This window comes from Uranotaenia lowii, chromosome 3, assembly GCF_029784155.1.
Source record: "Uranotaenia lowii strain MFRU-FL chromosome 3, ASM2978415v1, whole genome shotgun sequence".
NCBI classification, from domain to species: domain Eukaryota; kingdom Metazoa; phylum Arthropoda; class Insecta; order Diptera; family Culicidae; genus Uranotaenia; species Uranotaenia lowii.
In genome coordinates, this window is record NC_073693.1 from 11,540,477 (window position 1) to 11,559,250 (window position 18,774).

The following is an 18,774-nucleotide window of genomic DNA, read 5'->3' on the forward strand; positions in this document are numbered from 1 at the left end:
TCGTTTCGGATTATTTATCATCTTTGGCGAATGGTGAAAAGTTGTCATCATAAAAAGCTAATGCTACTTTCCCTAAAAGCACGTGTTTTGGGCAGACAAACAAACAAACAAACGAGAAAAACGCTAGAAAAACAACAACACACAAGCCACAAGAGGAACGTCACGGGAAAGGAGGAAAAAGTAGTCGGCAAAACGGGAAAAAAAGCACACCAATCTAGGAACACGTTTGATTCTCTCATATTAGTTTGTGAGGTTATGATTTCTGCTGTTGTTGTTGTTGCTGCTAACGGTACGTTACCCCGGGAAAACAAGAAATCTTTAGCAAGCACTAGTGCCCGGTCAATCTCATGCAGTAGGTCGGCTTCGGAAAAGCTTCGCCTTTGTTGTTGTAACTGATGTTGTTGTTGTTGTTGTTGGTTACCATGACGACCATGACAATTGCTAGCGCTAGTAGTATCAGTAGTGTCAGTGAAGTAGTGGCTGTTGGCGTTACGATTCACTACAAACTCGCTGGTGTTACAGTCAAACGCTTCGGAATAGCTACCAATGCGAGCTGGCTTAGGTGGTGCTGAGGATGGCGGAGCGGACAGCACGATGGGAGCACTGGTGCCCTGGTAAGGATTCGGAGGTTCGCGTGGCGCCGGTGGTATCGGATTGTCCGGTGCTTTGAAGTTGCAGGCAACCGGTGTTGGCATGCTTCCCAGGGGTCTGCGGCCATCACCACTGGCACTGCGTTGCAGACGCCGCTCAAACTCCTGGCATTTGGCACTGACACTGATCGGCTTCGGTTCCTCTTCGTCGTCTTCGTTTCGTTCAGGAGAAGATACGTTTTCCGTCGAATTGGCAACACTGCTCACGGCGTTTTTGTAACTGTCTTGACGGAGCAATTGACGTTGCTTTTGCTGGTGCACCTCGATCAGGGTGCTTACCTTAACGGGTTCCTCCTCCGAATTTTCGATATTGGCAACACTGGATCCATTTTTAATTGGCGCTGTTGCTGGAAGCGAAATCGGTTGCGGTTGCTGATTCGGCTTGTATGCATCGGGCTTTATGGGCTGACGACTTTCGACTGATCAATGGCGAAGGAATTGCGAAACGAAATAAAAACGAAAAACATAATTTAATAAACGGAATGGCTTTCGGAAGCGGCAAGCGAAACAAAAACACTTTAACAAAACGCAATGGTAATGAAAATCATGATTTTTTTTTCGATTTAAGTATTCTCAATTTAGAGAAAAAAAAATTTCATTTTTGAGTTAGGATTCAAGAACAAGAAAGCTCAGTGGCACTTTTCTACCTAGTTAAGATGTTTGTGGGTCTTTCGTTGAATGTTTTATGATTAAATTTTTGGTTCGGAGAACTTGTAACCTGGCAGCGCTAATGAAACGGAGATGGGTTGAGTCGGTTTTCACTCAGTTATTTCAAAGGTATGCCTTGAATCCTGATTGATTGGATCTGAGTATGGATTTTATTCGTATAATTCCCCACCTTATGTGCAACCAACCAATCATTACCTCAGACGCGTTACTGTAGTTTATTGGAGGCAGCAACTTAAAGGTCGTGACATCGAGTATATTAGTTGATCCTGTGAGGTTCACCTCATAAAAACCAACTCAAAATCAACAGAAATATTGTCACCTATGCGTTGCTACAGTTTTACTCCTGGGTTTGAACTCACAACTTTTGGCTCGAACGACATGAACGGTACTGACTGAGTTATGGGCAGCGCCTTGGTCCTTTTTATGACTTGGTGATAATAGATATTTTTGAAACTCGACCTTCAGCAGATTCGTTGTCGTATAAGCAGTGATGAATGTCTTCTTATTGAAAAATTATCAGATGTCTTCTAAAACTTCGTAATGTTTAACATTTAGACTGTTATTGGGTTTTTCAGTGCGCTGTTTTTCTGGGATGGAATTGAGATTAACGTTTGAATCGTTCAAAGACCTACACAGTAGACAGAGTCGATTTAGGGTCATTTTTTAATTTCTCAAACCCTGGGGACTTAAAAGCTTCGTTTTGGTTCATAACTTATCCATGATTTTTTGCAGAATTTTAAAATAACGTTTACATGAGTAAATTATAACTTTAAGGTTATTATGGGAAAATTTTTACACTGAGCAACTTTGTTGAAGACTGTAAATTCATACTTTATATCGTGTTTTCCAAGATCGAAATCCTGAATAGTGATCAATAATTCCGTATGATAACGTCATGTTGCCCTAAAACGTAGCATTAAGACTTCAGACAAAGAATATAAAATAAATAAATAAACAACAGAATTAAAATCAAGTATCGTGGAGATACAGACAGTTTAACAGTGAAATTCAAAACGTAAAATCGGATTTTTTCAGACTAACAATCCAAAGTCTCAAATTCAAATCGTACTATGGAACTACAAATGATATTGAAATACAAAATTTCGAATCGCAGGAATTGCAAAATTTAAAATGCAAATCCAAAAATGCTGATTAGAACTAAAATGTAAAGCAACACAAATTTCGATAATGATCGAAAAACTAACATAGATTTTGCATTATTTATACTCATACTTTTGCTTGTAAAGTGAGCATTCCAGATTGCCAGGTTTTATTTTATTCCCAAAAAAGCCCGAAAAAAATTACATTTCAATGTTTTTTCTTAACTTTCTTTATTCGAGATCAAATGCCCAAATATTGCCATGTATTGTAAAATATTGTTAAAAAATTGAACTCTCAAGAATACTTCCATCTTTGTGAATTCAACCCTTACGTCGAAAATGTTGAAGTTCAGAGTAATTTAAATTTCTAAATTTGAAGATAATATTAATATTTTAAATTTTTTATCATCTTCCAAGTTTATTTAATTCTATTCATCCATTCGTCCATAGTTTGATTGAAAATTATTTTTTTTCGCTTGGTAGTCCTGTTCTATTTTATCCGGGATTTAACTATTTCCTTAAGCTTAACCTTCAATGGATTCTGCTACACTCAGAAAAATACTATTATGTATGCCATAAGATTCTCTTATGAAGTGGCGCCATAAGAAAAATTAATGAAATTCATAAGATTGTCTTATGACGCGAATGAATTCTGAAGGTGAACACCTACTTCAATGAGAGGTTGTTGCTTTTCATAAGAGATTCTTATGGAAACAGTTAATCACTTTCTAATAAGAAAAATTCTCGATATTTCGTGCTGAAAACATTCACTTTATTGTTTGCCAAATTCGTTTAAAATTAAATCCTGCATTGTCACCATCAGCAGCGCATCAACAGACGGCTCCATCAAAGTTTTTTTTGCCGCATCTAAATCTTCGACCTTTCGTTTTTTGCCGATCAGCTTGCTGAAAAGTAAACAAATAATGTATTTTAGTTTACTAATATATTCAACGTTCACACCAAAAACATCAAATCGAACTTACCATTCCGGAGATAACAATAACATTTAACATTAAAGGAAAACTATAATAACTATGAACTGGCGATTGCTTCGTACTGTTAGATGATGAAAAAAAAACTGATGCCATGAATGAATGTGTTCATCATTTTTTCACAATGCCGTTTCTTCTATTTTTCATAAGAACATCGTATGAAAATTGAAAGAATTTCATAAGACTCTTATGAAAAATTAGTTTGGACGCAAAAAAGTGTTTCATAAGATGTATCTTATGAAATTTATAATAAGATTTCCTCTGAGTGTAGGATTCCGGAGAAAAATCTCGAGCCATTGTCCTTTGGATATTTTCTTCAATAGAAAAATATTAACATCGCAAGAACGTGCTCGAAGAACGCATAACTGAACCGAATTGTTATGGGATGCTAAAACAAGCTTGCCAGATTGCACGATCTTACTAGGACTTGCCTGGTAATTCGACACAAATGTAGGAAAAGTCTGGTCCGGCCTGGTTACCCGGATTTCGCCTGAATTTTGCACAGATTTATACAGTTTATTTTCAAAATTGAACAAAATAACTTAAATTTAGTTATTACGGAATTTTGTTGACCATATTCAAAACATTTTGGCAACCTTAAATGCTGAGAACTAAACTAGATATTTAATCTTGTCTTCTATAAACTTTAAAAAAAGGCTGCTAAAGGGTGATACGGTCAAAATTCGGTCAATTTCAACTTGACGTATTTCTTTCAATTTTGCATTTAAAAAACCTGAACATCCCTCATTTTGAAGGTGTGTGTGTAGAAGGTTGCTCCTATTTTGATTTTGGAATTCACTCTTCAGTTGTCAAAATGCCGTCCAGGGAGGAAGAGCAGCGTATCAAAATTTTTCTCGCGCATCGCGAAAATCCGTGCTACTCGCACGCAAAGCTGGCAAAATCGCTAAAGGTTGCCAAATCAACCGTTACAAATGTGATTAAAGTGTTTGGGGAACGTTTGTCGACAGTCAGGAAGTATGGATCGGGGGGAAATCGAAAACCGAAAGCCGCTGAGACGACAAACTGAGTTGCCGGTAGTTCCAAGAGAAACCCTAACCTCTCTCTCCGAGATGCCGTAAATAAGCTGGGTGAATCGTCTACAACCGTGCATCGAGCCAAAAAACGAGAAGGACTATCAACTTACAAGAAGGTAGTGACTCCAAATCGCGATGATAAACAAAATACGATGGCCAAAGCGCGATCCGGGAGGCTGTACACGACGATGATGACGAAGTTTCACTGCGTGGTAATGGACGACGAAACATACGTCAAAGCCGACTACAAGCAGCTTCCGGGACAGGAGTTTTATACGACAATAGGAAGGAGAAAGGTAGCAGATATTTTCAAGCACATGAAACTGTCAAAGTTCGCGAAGAATTATCTGGTTTGGCAAGCCATCTGCACCTGTGGCTTGAAAAGCAGCATTTTCGTAGCTTCCGGGACTGTCAACCAAGAAATTTACGTGAAAGAGTGTTTGAATAAACGTCTGCTGCCTTTCCTGAAAAAAAAACACGGTTGTTCCGTACTGTTTTGGCCGGATTTGGCATCTTGCCATTACGGTAAAAAGGCCATGGAGCCATACGCCGCCAACAACGTGCCCTCCCAACACGCCAGAGCTCCGCCCAATTGAGAAATACTGGGCTATTGTCAAGCGGAACCTAAAGAAGACCAAAAAACTGCTAAGGACGAACAGCAGTTCAAGGCAAACTGGCTTTCTGCGGCAAAGAAGGTGGACAAGGTGGCTGTAGAAAATCCGATGGCAGGGGTTAAGCGTTAGGCCCGGCAATTCGGGTTTGGAAAAGCGGAAGCCTAACTGAATATTTTTCCTGAATTTTATACTAATTAAACTTGAAAATGAAACTTAATTTGATTTTTTAAATAAACGATTTCACTGATTTACACGCGTTTTCCCTTGACCAAATTTTGACCGTATCACCCTTTATGTACATATGTAATCGACCTTTGTGTACGACAATTCGTAAAAAATCCGTGAAACGACCGCTGTACGATGATCAGCCTTGATTGAAAAATTTTGTCGTGCTATGCATAAAATATTTCGAAATTGAGATTTTTTTAACATGAAATACGATTTATATTATCATAACGACTAGGTGTTAGATCTTAGCGAAAATTACATTTTTCTATCAAACAAGATTGCTAAAATGAGAGATTATATTTTAAAAAGAAAAAAATGTCGGAAGCCTGGTATCTACAGTCGATTAGTTCAGCGATACAAAAGTACTAAGGTATCTGCTGGTAATAAATGTTCTTCCCATAGTGTTCACATTGAGCGCGGCGGCGAAACATTTCTACCCGAAATCCAGGCCGATGCTGTATCCAATATAGTACCTGTCGATGAAAATAAGAATTCATAGGAAATTTCCGATAAGGATCAGGAAGCCTCCGAAAACCGTAAGATATATATGCTTAAATTCCAGTCTTGTTTTTTTAGCTGGCAACACAAGACTAGTTGATAAAATTCGAAACTGGTCTACCGAATTCCATATTACCCAGGGAGGCTTCAAAATGTTGGTCTATTTTTAGATCATCGATGACGTGTTCTACGATTTAAAAGATTTCAGTTTTAGAAATACACGATTTGCTTTTGGTTTGATGTCCCCTTGAATTTATATATTTCAGATAACGTCGAGGAACTATCATGAGCTGTAGATCGTATCGACAGGGGATCAAGTCCAGGTACTAAAGCTTAGTTCTTTTAGAAATGGGACAGTTACAAATGCCTGTATCTCAAAAACCATTCGTTTGAACGAAATACTTTCTATGAAGGAAAAGTAGGCAATGTTATGATATTTCATGAAAAAATTTGAAAAAAAATATTTACCGTTTTTTGTAAAAGAAATTTCTACTTTATTCTTGGTGTCTCCCATTGGCCGGCGCACACTTTTTTCTGTCATGGTATTGATCAGTTTCTCCAACTTATACTTTGTAAAATCTATATTTTAGGTGGCTTCACCTTCCTTCTTCAATTTCTGATACTTTTTGGTCCAATACTTCTCTGGAAACTGGAAACTGGAAGCATTTTAGTGGATACAGTTGTTTCGAAATGAACAAATTTGGTTATTTTTTATCACATTTTTGAACGTTTTTTTTTCGGTACCGGTTTTACAGCTTAAGAGCTTTGGAACTATCAAAAAATGGCTGTTTGAGGTTGGATTTCAATGAGTCATCACTAGGCAACACTTTCAGCTTATCGGAGAAAATTGTTTTGGACATTTCAGCGATCTACCCTTAGCTTTTCGTTTATTGAAAATTAAAAATGCTGGTATGAGACTTGCATTCCTTGATGATCCTTAACCGTTGTTGCCGATCATCTGCTTCACTCCAATGCTTGATTTGAACTTTGTGGACATTATTGACAGTGTTTGCATACTTATCCACCACATAAACTCAGTAATTCTTTGAATAATCAACGGTTTTTTCAGCTATCAATTTGATAATGACGAATTTTAAAGGAATCTGTGCAAAAATTTTTTTTTCTTTTTCTCAAGCATCGTACATATCTCAAAAACGCGTAAATTTTAAATTTTGAAAAAAATAGGTCGAATAGTACTTTTTACAGGCAACAAAATGCTGTTCAAATTTTTAATATCCAATAACTAGTTAACGAGCTATTAGCAAATGAAAGTGTCCCATTTCTAAAAGAACTAAGCTTTACAATAACTTCATGAACGTTGAAAAAAATTCAGCAATCAGGCAAATAATAATTGAATTTGACATCAAAAACGCATTTTGTAATAACCTTATTTTTATTCAACTGACGGAAAATGAGAGCCCTGCACTCAAGTCGCAGAAGATGACCAAATAAGTCGTCAAACTTTCCATATTGTTACGAAAAATGTCGTATATAAAGATATTCCCAATCGCATATTGAGCGAAGACCTACAAGATTACAACCTCAATCATCTATATGATGATGTAAATTGTCATAGTATATTCCAAAAGGAATCAGGGTAGTCGTAAATGATTCGCATGGCAAATCGTAATTCAATACGATCCAAATCAAGAATATGTGTGCTAATGTACCTATATGGCCTCCAAAATGATGCGTATATACTGGTTTTACTGCATTATATACGATATGTTTACACGTTTATTTGCACGTACGTTTGTGTTGCAAATTCGAAATACCCCCCAAATGGTTGTCTGGGATTTCATCCCATCCAAACACAAGACAAAATAGGGCAAAAATGTGTTTCCACAATTCCACATTTCAATACTCAGCATTGGTTCAAAAATTCTCTTTGTGAACCTTTTAAAACATGTCTTTTTTTTGATGAGTTTAGTAATTATTGATTCAGTGAAAGAATACCTAGGGGTTTAACCTAGGGTTGCCATCCGTCCTGCAAAAGCGGGACATGTCCCGCTTTTTTGTTGAATGTCCCGCTGTCCCGCTTTTTCCTCAAAATGTCCCGCTTTTTTTCTTGGAAAAGTTCACTAATTAATATTAGAAAAAATCAAACTTTAGCCTCATATTGAATTCATTGGTTTAACACAGAAATGGTTTCAAAAACTTTTTTTTTCATAATAGGTAGCATTTTTCATATTTCATATAAGGCGTATTGCATTGAATACGTATACGTAATACGTAATACGTATTGTATTGAAAAACTCTAATGTTCTTACCATTACAGAAAGATTCTGATTCAGTTTGAAGAAAATATTGTGTAAGTTGCTTCCAAATGATTGAAGATCTGAATTTTCGCCGGAATCTGAATTAGTATACAATGATGAAAGTTTTCTTGAGTTTTCAAATGTTTAGAACAAAATTGAAATATATTTGTTATTACACACGGTATCAAATCCACCGTTTACTTGTCGCGAGAAACGTTAAAATTAAACGTGTTTATGGTAAAAACCAGGAAAATTTGTAGTAATATAAGAAAAAGCTGAACATAATCAAACCGCGTGAAAAAAAAACCGTAGTGTACAATCAACATTTTTGGATGGTGTTTAGTTATACAATTAAGCTGTTTTAAAGAGATTTTCAAATGTCCCGCTTTTTTCGGCTGTGTCCCGCTTTTTTTATCATGAAATGTCCCGCTTTTTTCTGAATGTATCTGGCAAGCCTAGTTTAACCCCCCTCCCTCCATGAAGATTTTTATAAGTAAAATTTTCGGCACAAGAAATAAATTTACCGGAAAACCATTTGATCCCAAACGATGTTTAGAAACTAATCAATTGTAGATTTCAATTTGCAATTCAGTTAAACTTGTGTGGACTTGTGATTAGCATCGATCACTGTTATATCGACTAAGTTTTTCAATGACTGTCCGCCAACTGCATCTTTGATATAAGTCGCGAATGACATATCTAGAGTAAAGTGGGGCAAGAGTACGCACTTAGTTGTGTACTTATTGTATTTCTTCAAAGAACAAAGTATCGATCAGAGTACGCATGAGGTGGGGCAAGAGTACGCATATAATAAGCTCATTGTATTCCATTCTGGTCCGGTGTAAGTGAGGTCTTGAATCATTATAATCGTTTGTTAAACAAAACAAAACGTTTATTTCATAAACAATAGTTAAAATAAAACAGTGATTTTATGGATAACGCAGTTCGCTTCAGCAAAAGGCGGCCGCACAATAGTCCGTCCGTCGTCGCGTTGCGTTTACATTTAATTTTGAGGATGCTATTTTCAGTTTGAGTCACCACAATGGTGCGTCGCGTCAGTAAAGGCATTTGTACTAAAAGGCAAAACTTGTTCGAAATAGCAGCGTTCTCCAGCGTCGACATTCTGTTTTTGAAAAAAATCGAAAAAGTATCGCATCGTGCTCCGACTTTTTCATGTTTTTAAACGAGAAAAATTGGAAATATTAGAAAAAGTTAATAAACAAACACAACAAGTATCATTGAAATGGAAAATGACATAAAATATTACTATCTGAGATCTTATATTGAAAATGACTTAAAATATTTTAAAAATTACAATTTGATATCTGAACTCAAAAATCAGAAATCTACAATTGTAATTCTGAAATTTCTATTCTTCAATTGAATCTGAACCTAAATTTAAATTTGTCATCTGAATTATCAAAAAATATATTTCTCATCAAGTTTGCACGCACAATGAAAGAACCAAACTTCACTTGATTCGATTCCTTGCTAGTTCTGCGACTGGAACATCAACAAAGCAGCGTCCGGGATGAGAATCGAAATCGTTACAGCTGTTGATTTTCCCGGTTACAGTTTATCTCCTGCTTTGCTTCAATCTTTCTAACTAATCCACAGTGCTCTGCCGCTGCATCTCGCTGATTGCTCAGGCATTCGTTCTCAGCCGTTTTCCTCCGTATGATCGCTTGAAATTTATCTATTCATCTATTCAAGCCTGCGAATGATAAACACTTTTTTTTCCTTGAAGTTGATCTTCTTATGGGACCGCGGAACCGCTAGGGTCAAAAACTTAAAATCTTTGATTTTTGTTTTTAGTTTGAACTTCTTTATCTTCGCCTCCGGTTCCCCGTTCCGGAAAAGATTTGTGTCACACCAAGGTCTGACGGTACCGGCGCCGGTTGACTGACGTGATGGGGTGAGTCAAATTCTTCATCGATTGGCCCGCATTTTGAATGAAGTTTCTCACAAATCAAATCAAAACAAACTTTGGATAAAACGTCTCTTGACGTTGTATTGTGACGCAAAAAACGTCGGGTGCGTCACGTCAGCGTTTTAGTACTCAACGACGGCGTTGACAGCTGACGCGACGCGACGTCCGACGCGGTATTGTGTGGCTGCCTAAAAGCAAAGGCGAAGCGACGCAAATCACTGAAAGTCGGACCGTAAAAAGCACTGTGCAGCGCTCTGCAGTGATTGACGAGATCCTCTGACTGCTGAGGAGTAAAAACTGAAGTGAATTGTCCATGGCTTTCAGCACCGAATCCCTGGTCGAGAAAAATGATTTCTATTCACAATTCAAAACAAAAATATCTTCTGTTGATTACCAACTTAAGACGATTACGCAAGGTTGATTCCGAAGACCCGAGGCTTTCAGCAAATCCGGCGCTTCGATTCTCCGTCCTTCAACCGCGGCCTGGCGTTTTCCAGCATCTCCGGAGAGCAAATCTTCCGGCTAGTTTTCCTTTTGTACGTCCTGATTATTGAAAACTTGATTATTCTTTGGGTTAGCTTTCCAAATGCTATCAAAAAGACGAAGGAAACCAATGCGCACTCTTGCCCCACCAAACCTGCGTACTCTTGCCCCCTACGACCATTTGTGAAAAAATTTAGCTTAGCTAGCAAACAGTGCTAAATATTCCGATCATATCCTGGCATGAGTGTTCCACAGATTTAATCTATATGAATTATGTGTCCTTTGTCAAGTATGCAGATTTGATTAGCGAATTTCCACGAAGCGTGATAATGTTTCCAAAAACGCATAAAATTACATAAAAATTGGAAAAACTAAAACTTATCTCATTTCTCCGACGTGCGCGAACCAAACCACAAACAAAAACACACATGATCAGCTGACTCGATGACCTGTCAAACCGGTACAGTGTTGCCAGTTTCAGTGTTGTCGTTTACTGTAAAAGCCTAGTGCGTACTCTTTCCGCCTGCGTACTCTTGCCCCACTTTACTCTACAGTTTCCGGAAATTAAACTGCTTCACATTACTCCAATAGAAATTGTTTCGTTGCACACGAAACAGTATTGAACGACCCCTCGTCGCTTTGTTTACATTAAGTCTTAGCTATCATTGGATGTAAGTGTTACTTTTGTAATCAGGTGTTATCCGGGAAAATGGATCTCGAACAGAAACGTAGCGCTGTGGTTGTCTTGTTTCTAGCTGGCAAACGGCAGTTCGTGAGCTGTCCGATATAAGTGTGTGCAGAAGTTTTGTATACCGTTCAGTTAAAAGATACCTGGAGACCGGAAGTGCCAAAAACCGATATGGTGGGGGACGTCGACCTACTGTGGTGACACCTGCCACGGCGAAGATCGTTAAGAAGCGCCTTAAGAGAAATCCTCGTCGTAGTGCCACTAAATTGGCAGAGGATCTCAACATATCGGATCGAAGTTGGATCCTGAAAGATGAACTTCAGACCAAGCCCTACAATATCCTAAAAGTTCAAGACCTTACGGTGAAGCAGAAACAAGAACGGGTAAAAATGTTGGAGGACAAAGTCTGTTCTAAGAAACATGAAGGTGTGGAGATCCTGAAGCGACATCTCGTGGCAACCTGGGATAAAATACCACAAGAACACCTGCGGACCTCATGCAATGCGTTCCTCGACCGTCTGCGGCGAGTGGTTAAACTCAAGGGCGAACAAGTCGAACTTTACTAGTGAATTTTGAAATAGTAATTTGTTTTCAAGAGAAATTGAATGAATTTGAAATAAAAAGTTGTTGTTTCGATCAATTTATATGTTTATTTCAATGTAGCACTTCAATTACCGCACCCTGTAAACGACTATAATCGAAAAAAAAAAAAAAATTAAAGCTTTCACTTTCTCTGACCTTTTGTAGGCAGAGTCTTAAATCTGCGCTTCCCGAACTTATTTATTTGACTTTTTTTTACCTGGGCCGAATCGGAAATAAATTTTCCGTTGCATCAGCTATGAAAATCTTCCCTCCTTGTGTCAATTCGTCTTCCTACCGGAGGCTGTATCAAAATATTTTATTTTTCGTAGGAGCAGCCTTGAAAATCTGCACTCCCTGTGCCAATCCGTCTTTCTACCGAAAGCCGAATCAAAAAAATTTTTTTCCATAGCAACAGCCTTAAAAATCTGCGCTCCCTGTGCCAATCCTCAATTTCTGACGCTATCGAAATGATATTTTTCGAAAAATAGGTCCATTTCGAGTTCTCTCATGTTTTGCTTGGATGTAGCTGGGAATCAGAAAACATCTTCATTTTATTGCTAGTGTCCTTAGTTTTCCTAAACATATCTCAACGTCCGAAGTGGCAGTTCCTTTTAGGGCCTGGATCACTGGAAATAACGTGACGTTAGAGTTTTTGCCGGTCGCCATAGGAGGAGAAGAGTTACAGTATACAGTTTCCGAACTTCTTTTCACTTCGTTTAGGGTTTTCCTTTTCAAAGCCAAGATTGCAAACCTTTTGATGACTTTTTCACGTGCCAAATAAAGACCAGTGAGTGGTTTCCAGTAGCACCAAGTATTTCGTGTCAACGTTGAAAAATAAATTTGTATGATTTTAGAAACCGGATGGAAATTAGACAGAATAAAAAAGAACGGGTGAACCTATTTGTAAAAAATTATTACTGTCATCAGGGTGATACGATATGAAATGATAAAAACAGAAAAAAATGAAACAGAATAAAACACAACACAACATGCAGAAACGCGCAACAAATTAGGGAAAACTAGAAATTTGTTGCCTATTTAACTATCATTTTTTTTATTTGGTTCAAAACCAGTTTACATGTTACTTGGTTACATGGATTATATCAACGTGTTCATTATTGCTTCCTGATGATAAATAATTTACCTATTTCCTACCTAATGCCTAAATAATGGTTCTAACTAGCTTGACTAGACTACGGTACCATTTGCGGATATGTATAATCACTCATAGGAGAATAATCTCCCTGAATTAAAAATGAATTTCTAGGAATTTGAAACAAATAAACCATTGAATCTATCTTTGAATATAAGTCATCGGAGAACGTTGAGATTTCCGTCAATCAATAACAAAAGAATCAAACGAGTTAATAATTAAGTAACCGAATTTAGAATCGGAGGGGAAAATCAGAATCCAGAATGATAGTTTTAAACTGAGAATCGGAAATTTTCCTATTTATTTATTCATTGAGGGAATATTCAAAATTAGATTTGTTATTGATTGACTGAATCAGAAGGTTCAATTCAAATATTTCATAGTTTGGATTTTTTCATCACTACCTGTCATGAACAAACAAATTAAGTAATAGAAGATTAATAGTTGTCCAATTTTTCACTAGCTAAATTAGAATCACAATCAAAACAAACATAAGGGAAAAATTAGGGAGAAAAATAAAAGAGAGTATTGCCCAAGGTTAACCAAAGGAGAGGGTGGGAAAGAGAGAGAAAAATATTAAAGGGGCGGATTGAGTTGAGGTGGGATCACTCCCGTCCAAACAGCACACGACACACGGTCCAAACAACGATCCCGATCGCGCTGGCCAACACGAGCAGTGACGACGGAGACCGCCGATCAACACTGTTTTTCTTCGTTTTGCCATCGTCCTCTGTTGGCAAGGACGTTGGTGACTCACCGGGCTTCGATTGCTCCGCCTCCTCAGTGGCCGCCGCCTCCTCCTGCTGCCGACGCCGAAGTTCCGCAAATTCGGCAAACTCCGCCTCGATGTGCTTCGGGATCGGTTTCCGGTTCAGGAGCGGGGTAGTTGGGGCGCTGAGGGAGGTTGGGGTTTGGGGTACGGAATTGTCTTGGATGGTGAATTTCCGACGACGTTCCTTGACGGTGCGGAGGAACTCGTTGTCTTCTTCTTCCTGTTGTTGGTTTCGAGGAGGGATTGCGGGAGGTTTGGGTGGAGGAGGGATTTGAGGGGGTTCGGGACCACCGTTTTGGGAAGGGGGATCGTTGTTTGGTTTGTTGCTGAGTTTGACGACTTTATGGAGGCGGCGAGCCTCACGTTCTTCCATTTTCTGCTGCCACTCGTTGTAGAGTTGATCGTTGTTGTGGGCAACGGGTGGCGGTTTGGCAGCACTGACGCCATTGGCGGCGGTGGCAGCAGCTGCAGGTGGTTTTTGACGGGATGCAGCCGACAGACGCTCCACTGCAAAGTCGTTCTGCTTGGAAACGTAATAGGTGAGGTTTTCAGAGGTGAGAGAAGATTGGGATGTCGTCGGCATGGTGGTGGAAATTTTGCCGAGCTCTTCCTCGATTCGAGCTGCTTCGAGTTCGAGCTTGCGAAACTCTTCCTGCAGCTCGGCGTCCTTGATGCGGCTAATTTCGTTACGCAAATCGTGCACCAGGGCAGCTTTTTGTTCCGGTGATGGTTCCTTACCGCTAGTGGATGACGGCTCGTTTGGACGATTTGGCTGACGGCGTAGGATTACTTCACTTTGGTCACTCGACGACGTCGACGTCGAGGTAGTTACCGTTTCTTCTCTCAACACGCGGCGATGATCTTGAACGATTTCATAATTTAACTGTTCACTTTTTACCGCGTGGTCTATTTTTGGCCACGCTGCCGCCACAGCAGTCGCACTCGGGAAAATTTGCTGGTCCGTCGGATGTTGCTCGTCAAAAGTAGGACAATTTTCCACACTGACCTGCTGCTGCCGGTCTTGCAAGATTTTCAGCAACACACTCGAGGATTCTTGTCTCGGGACCGGGGCTACTGCATCGCCACTATCTTTTTCACTAACCGGATCAACATCTGCATGATCAACTTCACCAGTATCACTGCCACTATGAATTTGAGCATTTTCGCTGCCTGCACTATCGGTGGGAGACGTTTGTTCACGACGACGTTCGTCGTCCTGACCCAGATTAGTCACGGCGGCAGCAGTTTCACTGTCCGGCGGCTGACTAGATGCAACATGAATACCGGCCGCCTTTAGAGCCGCCGGCGGCGGAGGCATCGGAATTGCTGGGGCCGGCCCTGACATATCCTCGTCGTCACCACCTGATTCAATCACAACACAGGGATCCCCGTTTTCCGATCGTCGCTGATGAGTCACAGCAGCACAATCAATCGAACTTTGCTCTTCGTCACTTGTTATTCTTTTTCGATCCGAATCCGAGTCCAAATCGGGGACCTTATTGACATCGCGCTGCAACGACTGCGTCACGACGCTAGCACGACCAACAACCGCGAGTAGACTGCCGTCGTCGTCGTCGTTTTGGTCGTTTTCCTCGTCGTCACGATCCTCGGCGGATTCTGGGCGGTCATCATCATCTTCACGATCATCAACGTAGTCAGCGTCCTCGTCATCGTCATCGAGAAAAACAGAATCATCGCCCTCTTCGGAATCATCAACATCATCATCGATTTGCGATGCCGCCAAATCAGCCGGAGGCTGCCTAAAGTTTTCATTTGTTTTGTTTTCTCCCTCATGTTGATCGTAATCGCGATCGTCGTCCAATTCGTAGCCGTTGTTGTCTTCCTCACTTAGCACTTCCTCCACGGCGACGCTTGTTGCTTCTATTGATGGGGTTTTCTCTCGGGGCCTTCTGGGACGCGGTGGAAAAGGCGGCGGCGTTGGTGTCTCGGCGCCATCATCGTCGCTCCCTTCAACATTTGGTGTGACGTCGCTGGCGTCGTCTGCCGTGGTTGCTACAGTTGTTTTTGTTGTTAGGGTGATGGCCGCTTGATTATCATTACCATTATCATCCTTTTGCTTTTCTTCGGTCTGTCGTTGCACGAATTTGGCACTTTGATCTTCGTTGTTGTTGCTGTCATTCCTGTTGTCACTATTGATTATCTTATCTTCATCGATGTCGGCAATGTGGTGATGCTTTGAGGCGACGTCTTCACCACCATCAAGGTCGGTTAGATCTTCAAGGCTGCTGGAGTTGGAACCGAGGTCTATCACTTCGACCTCCAGAATTTCTTCCGGGACAACCTCGGTTGTACAAATGCTCCTATATTCCTCCGGCGATGATTCAGAAATTTTGGCGTCCACCAGAACGCAAGTGGTTGGTTCTTGTTTGACTTGAAATAGATTTTTCAGCAAATTACGTGATTTGGCCTTTTTGAAGCGTGGTTTCGGCCGCGGGAAGCAAAGATCCGGCTTTGGAGTTGTTCGGTTTTCCGAATCACTAACATCACTGTTCTCTTCCGTGATGACGTCCAGAGGTGGTCTGAGCAGGTGCGAACTACTGCTTGAACTCGGACTGGGACTGTGCTGTTTTTCCAGACTGATTTCGTAGATCCGTGAAGGTTCTCCTCGGAAATCTGCCGGCACTTCTACGATCGAAACGTGTTGCTCTTGTTGTTTTCGTGCCGCAAGAGAGGGTCGATCCGGAAGTGGAGGGGGAGGCGATTCAACCCGATAGTTTTCCTCTTCCACAAGTTTATCCATGGCCCTCACCGGACTCGATGCGACTGGCTGTTGCGATCCGGCAGTCGCTGCTTCATCTTCCTCGTCTTCGTCGCTTTTTGCCCGACTAGCACTAACGCAGGAGGTGCACTTCATGGCCGGACCGAATCTTCCAAGAGACTTCCTCCCGAAATTTAATCAGTGTGCAAATCTCGCCTACTCTCGAGATTCCCCACGAGAACCAACCACCATTCGCAATTGATACTCGAGCACTAATTTTGTGAAGTGAGCGCCGCTGCTGCCTCGTGAGAATCGCGTCCCGCTAAATTACTTAAGCATATGTGTGCTGCCGTGCAGTATAAATTGCCAGCTCACGGTAGCTAGCTAGCGCGCAAATGAATCAACAAACAACAATCTTCCCTATCTCTCCAAACACAGCGGCAAAATTACTCCCGGTTCCCGACTCACACAGCGATACACGTGTCCGATTTGCGCTCTCAATACCGCGGTGCGCGATCTGCTTGAAGGATTATTTTATCACCGACCGAATGAGAAAAACGAAAAAAAAAGACGATTTGCGCACTGTCATTTGCCTACGCGCGACTAAATCCCTGCGGCATTTGTTAAATTTTGACAGCAGAATTGTTTTGTTTATGGTGCATCATCATCGGCTCGCGTGCACTACTGATTATACACACTGTCTTGTCTCAAATCCTGACGACGCGATGACGCAAAACGCGACGCGGTGACTGGGACGACACCCTTCGACGGCTAGAAGCGCGCACAAACTGCACCCACCACCGCAAACCGGGCTATCTAGGCGAAATTTTGCAGATTTTCGTCGGTGGTCCGCGCAATTCATTACATTGGCGATCCTGCTCCCGCAACAGCTTTTGCCCCATTTGCCTTCACGCTCGCGCACACACCAAATCCGCGCGAATTGGCCTCCCTAGCATATGTGTGCGCGCCGCGTACTTGATGAGCGTTTAGCGTGCTTGATTAAATGATGCACGATTTGCCACTTGAAAATCACAACCCCCGCTTTTTCTTTCCTCATCCGCCACGTGCTAAGCGATTTGAACACTGCTGGATCAACCACCGTTAGAGCACTGACCACGGGGCAGGATTTGCCCCTCCGAACGAAATCTAATAACGTTTCGACGGTGTGGAACCAGATGGCCCAAATGCTAGTTTTGGCCCGTACACTAGATTAATCTGTAATTTCTCAGAGTAACGCCCATTCTGCGCCGCTTCCGGCTCCAACTCCTCCCGTTTTCCTGTTCCTTCTCCGTGAAATCGAGTCGCTATCGTCGTCTAGCTTCTTTGGATGGTGGTGCCGATAAGAATTTTTACAGTTCCGTCATCCACAAACACAAACACACGGGGCGCAGCTCGACCTAGATAAGAAGTTTGTCTTTTAAATACCATTCTTTATCGAAACAACGCGAAACCGCAGCGAAAGTTACCTGTCAGTCGTTCTCCAGTCAGCCAAAGACAAAACCGAACTTCTGGCCCATCCATCCATCGATGCCATTCCGTCAAAGTTCTCCTTAGCGCCGACAGCAAACAGAAATCAGCACGTGACTTGCCGAGAACGTCCACATTCGGCAAATCGAAGAATAACAATTAAATGATGGCCGCCCAAGGGCGGCTGTCAGTTTGATTAGCCGGGAAGGCAGGCAGCGCCTTCTTCCGGCTTACTTTTCACTGAAGACCGAAGACAGCCAAAAAACGACGACGGGAATCGAAAAAGGAACCACTTGGTTCTAAATATAGGTAGGCTTCCTCCCTTACGAGGTAATCGGCTTCGACTTCGTCGACTACGTTCCAACCCCAAACAACATCTACCTACAACAGAAAATTGTTGTCAGAGACGTCTCTGTCGACAACACCACACAACTAACTAACGACTCTCTTACCTTCCTTCTAAGGTTCTTCGAAGACCGCGGTGGACACAGAGGGAACCTGATAAAATCGTTCGCATCACCGCAAAAACCATCCACCCGACATCGTCGTTATCAAGTTTCCACTGACTGGCAAAGAATGACCGGCCGCCTTTCGCTTTTCCTTTGCCTTTGGTGACAATTCGAATTCGGCCTATCATTTTACAACAAATGAACATAGATCCGACTGTGTTCCGAATTTTTAAAAGAGTGAAAACCCTGTTTCGCTGCACCATTTTTTTTAGTAACCTCACCTCTTTTTTCAAAGAAGATTTCCGATGACGAACACAGCTTTTTGAAACAAATTGTTTATCAAATTTGGACCTTTTGAAAAAAAAGACCATCGGAAAGTATCGAATAAAAATTGTAAACCAAGTTCAAGTGCCATTCGTAGTTTGTGGTAGGCCTAACGTTCTGAATAAGAATCATACGAATCGAACCCCAGTTTCTCTCCCCATATT

General features: G+C 41.0%; 1 protein-coding gene across 1 annotated transcript in view; it reads right to left on the reverse strand.

Annotated features, from left to right (window-relative positions):
- The window catches only part of LOC129751970 (uncharacterized), a 51,548-nt gene extending 33,147 nt beyond the window's left edge, over window positions 1–18,401 (reverse strand). The window contains exons 1-4 of the mRNA XM_055747765.1: window positions 18,290–18,401; window positions 17,837–18,218; window positions 13,637–17,767; window positions 211–1,069 (exon numbers count right to left, since the gene is read on the reverse strand). Coding sequence (XP_055603740.1) covers window positions 211–1,069; window positions 13,637–16,526 — 3,749 coding nt within the window. The 5' untranslated portion in view covers window positions 16,527–17,767; window positions 17,837–18,218; window positions 18,290–18,401. The remainder of the gene's footprint in view (window positions 1–210; window positions 1,070–13,636; window positions 17,768–17,836; window positions 18,219–18,289) is intronic.
- Window positions 18,402–18,774: the final 373 nt, after the last annotated feature.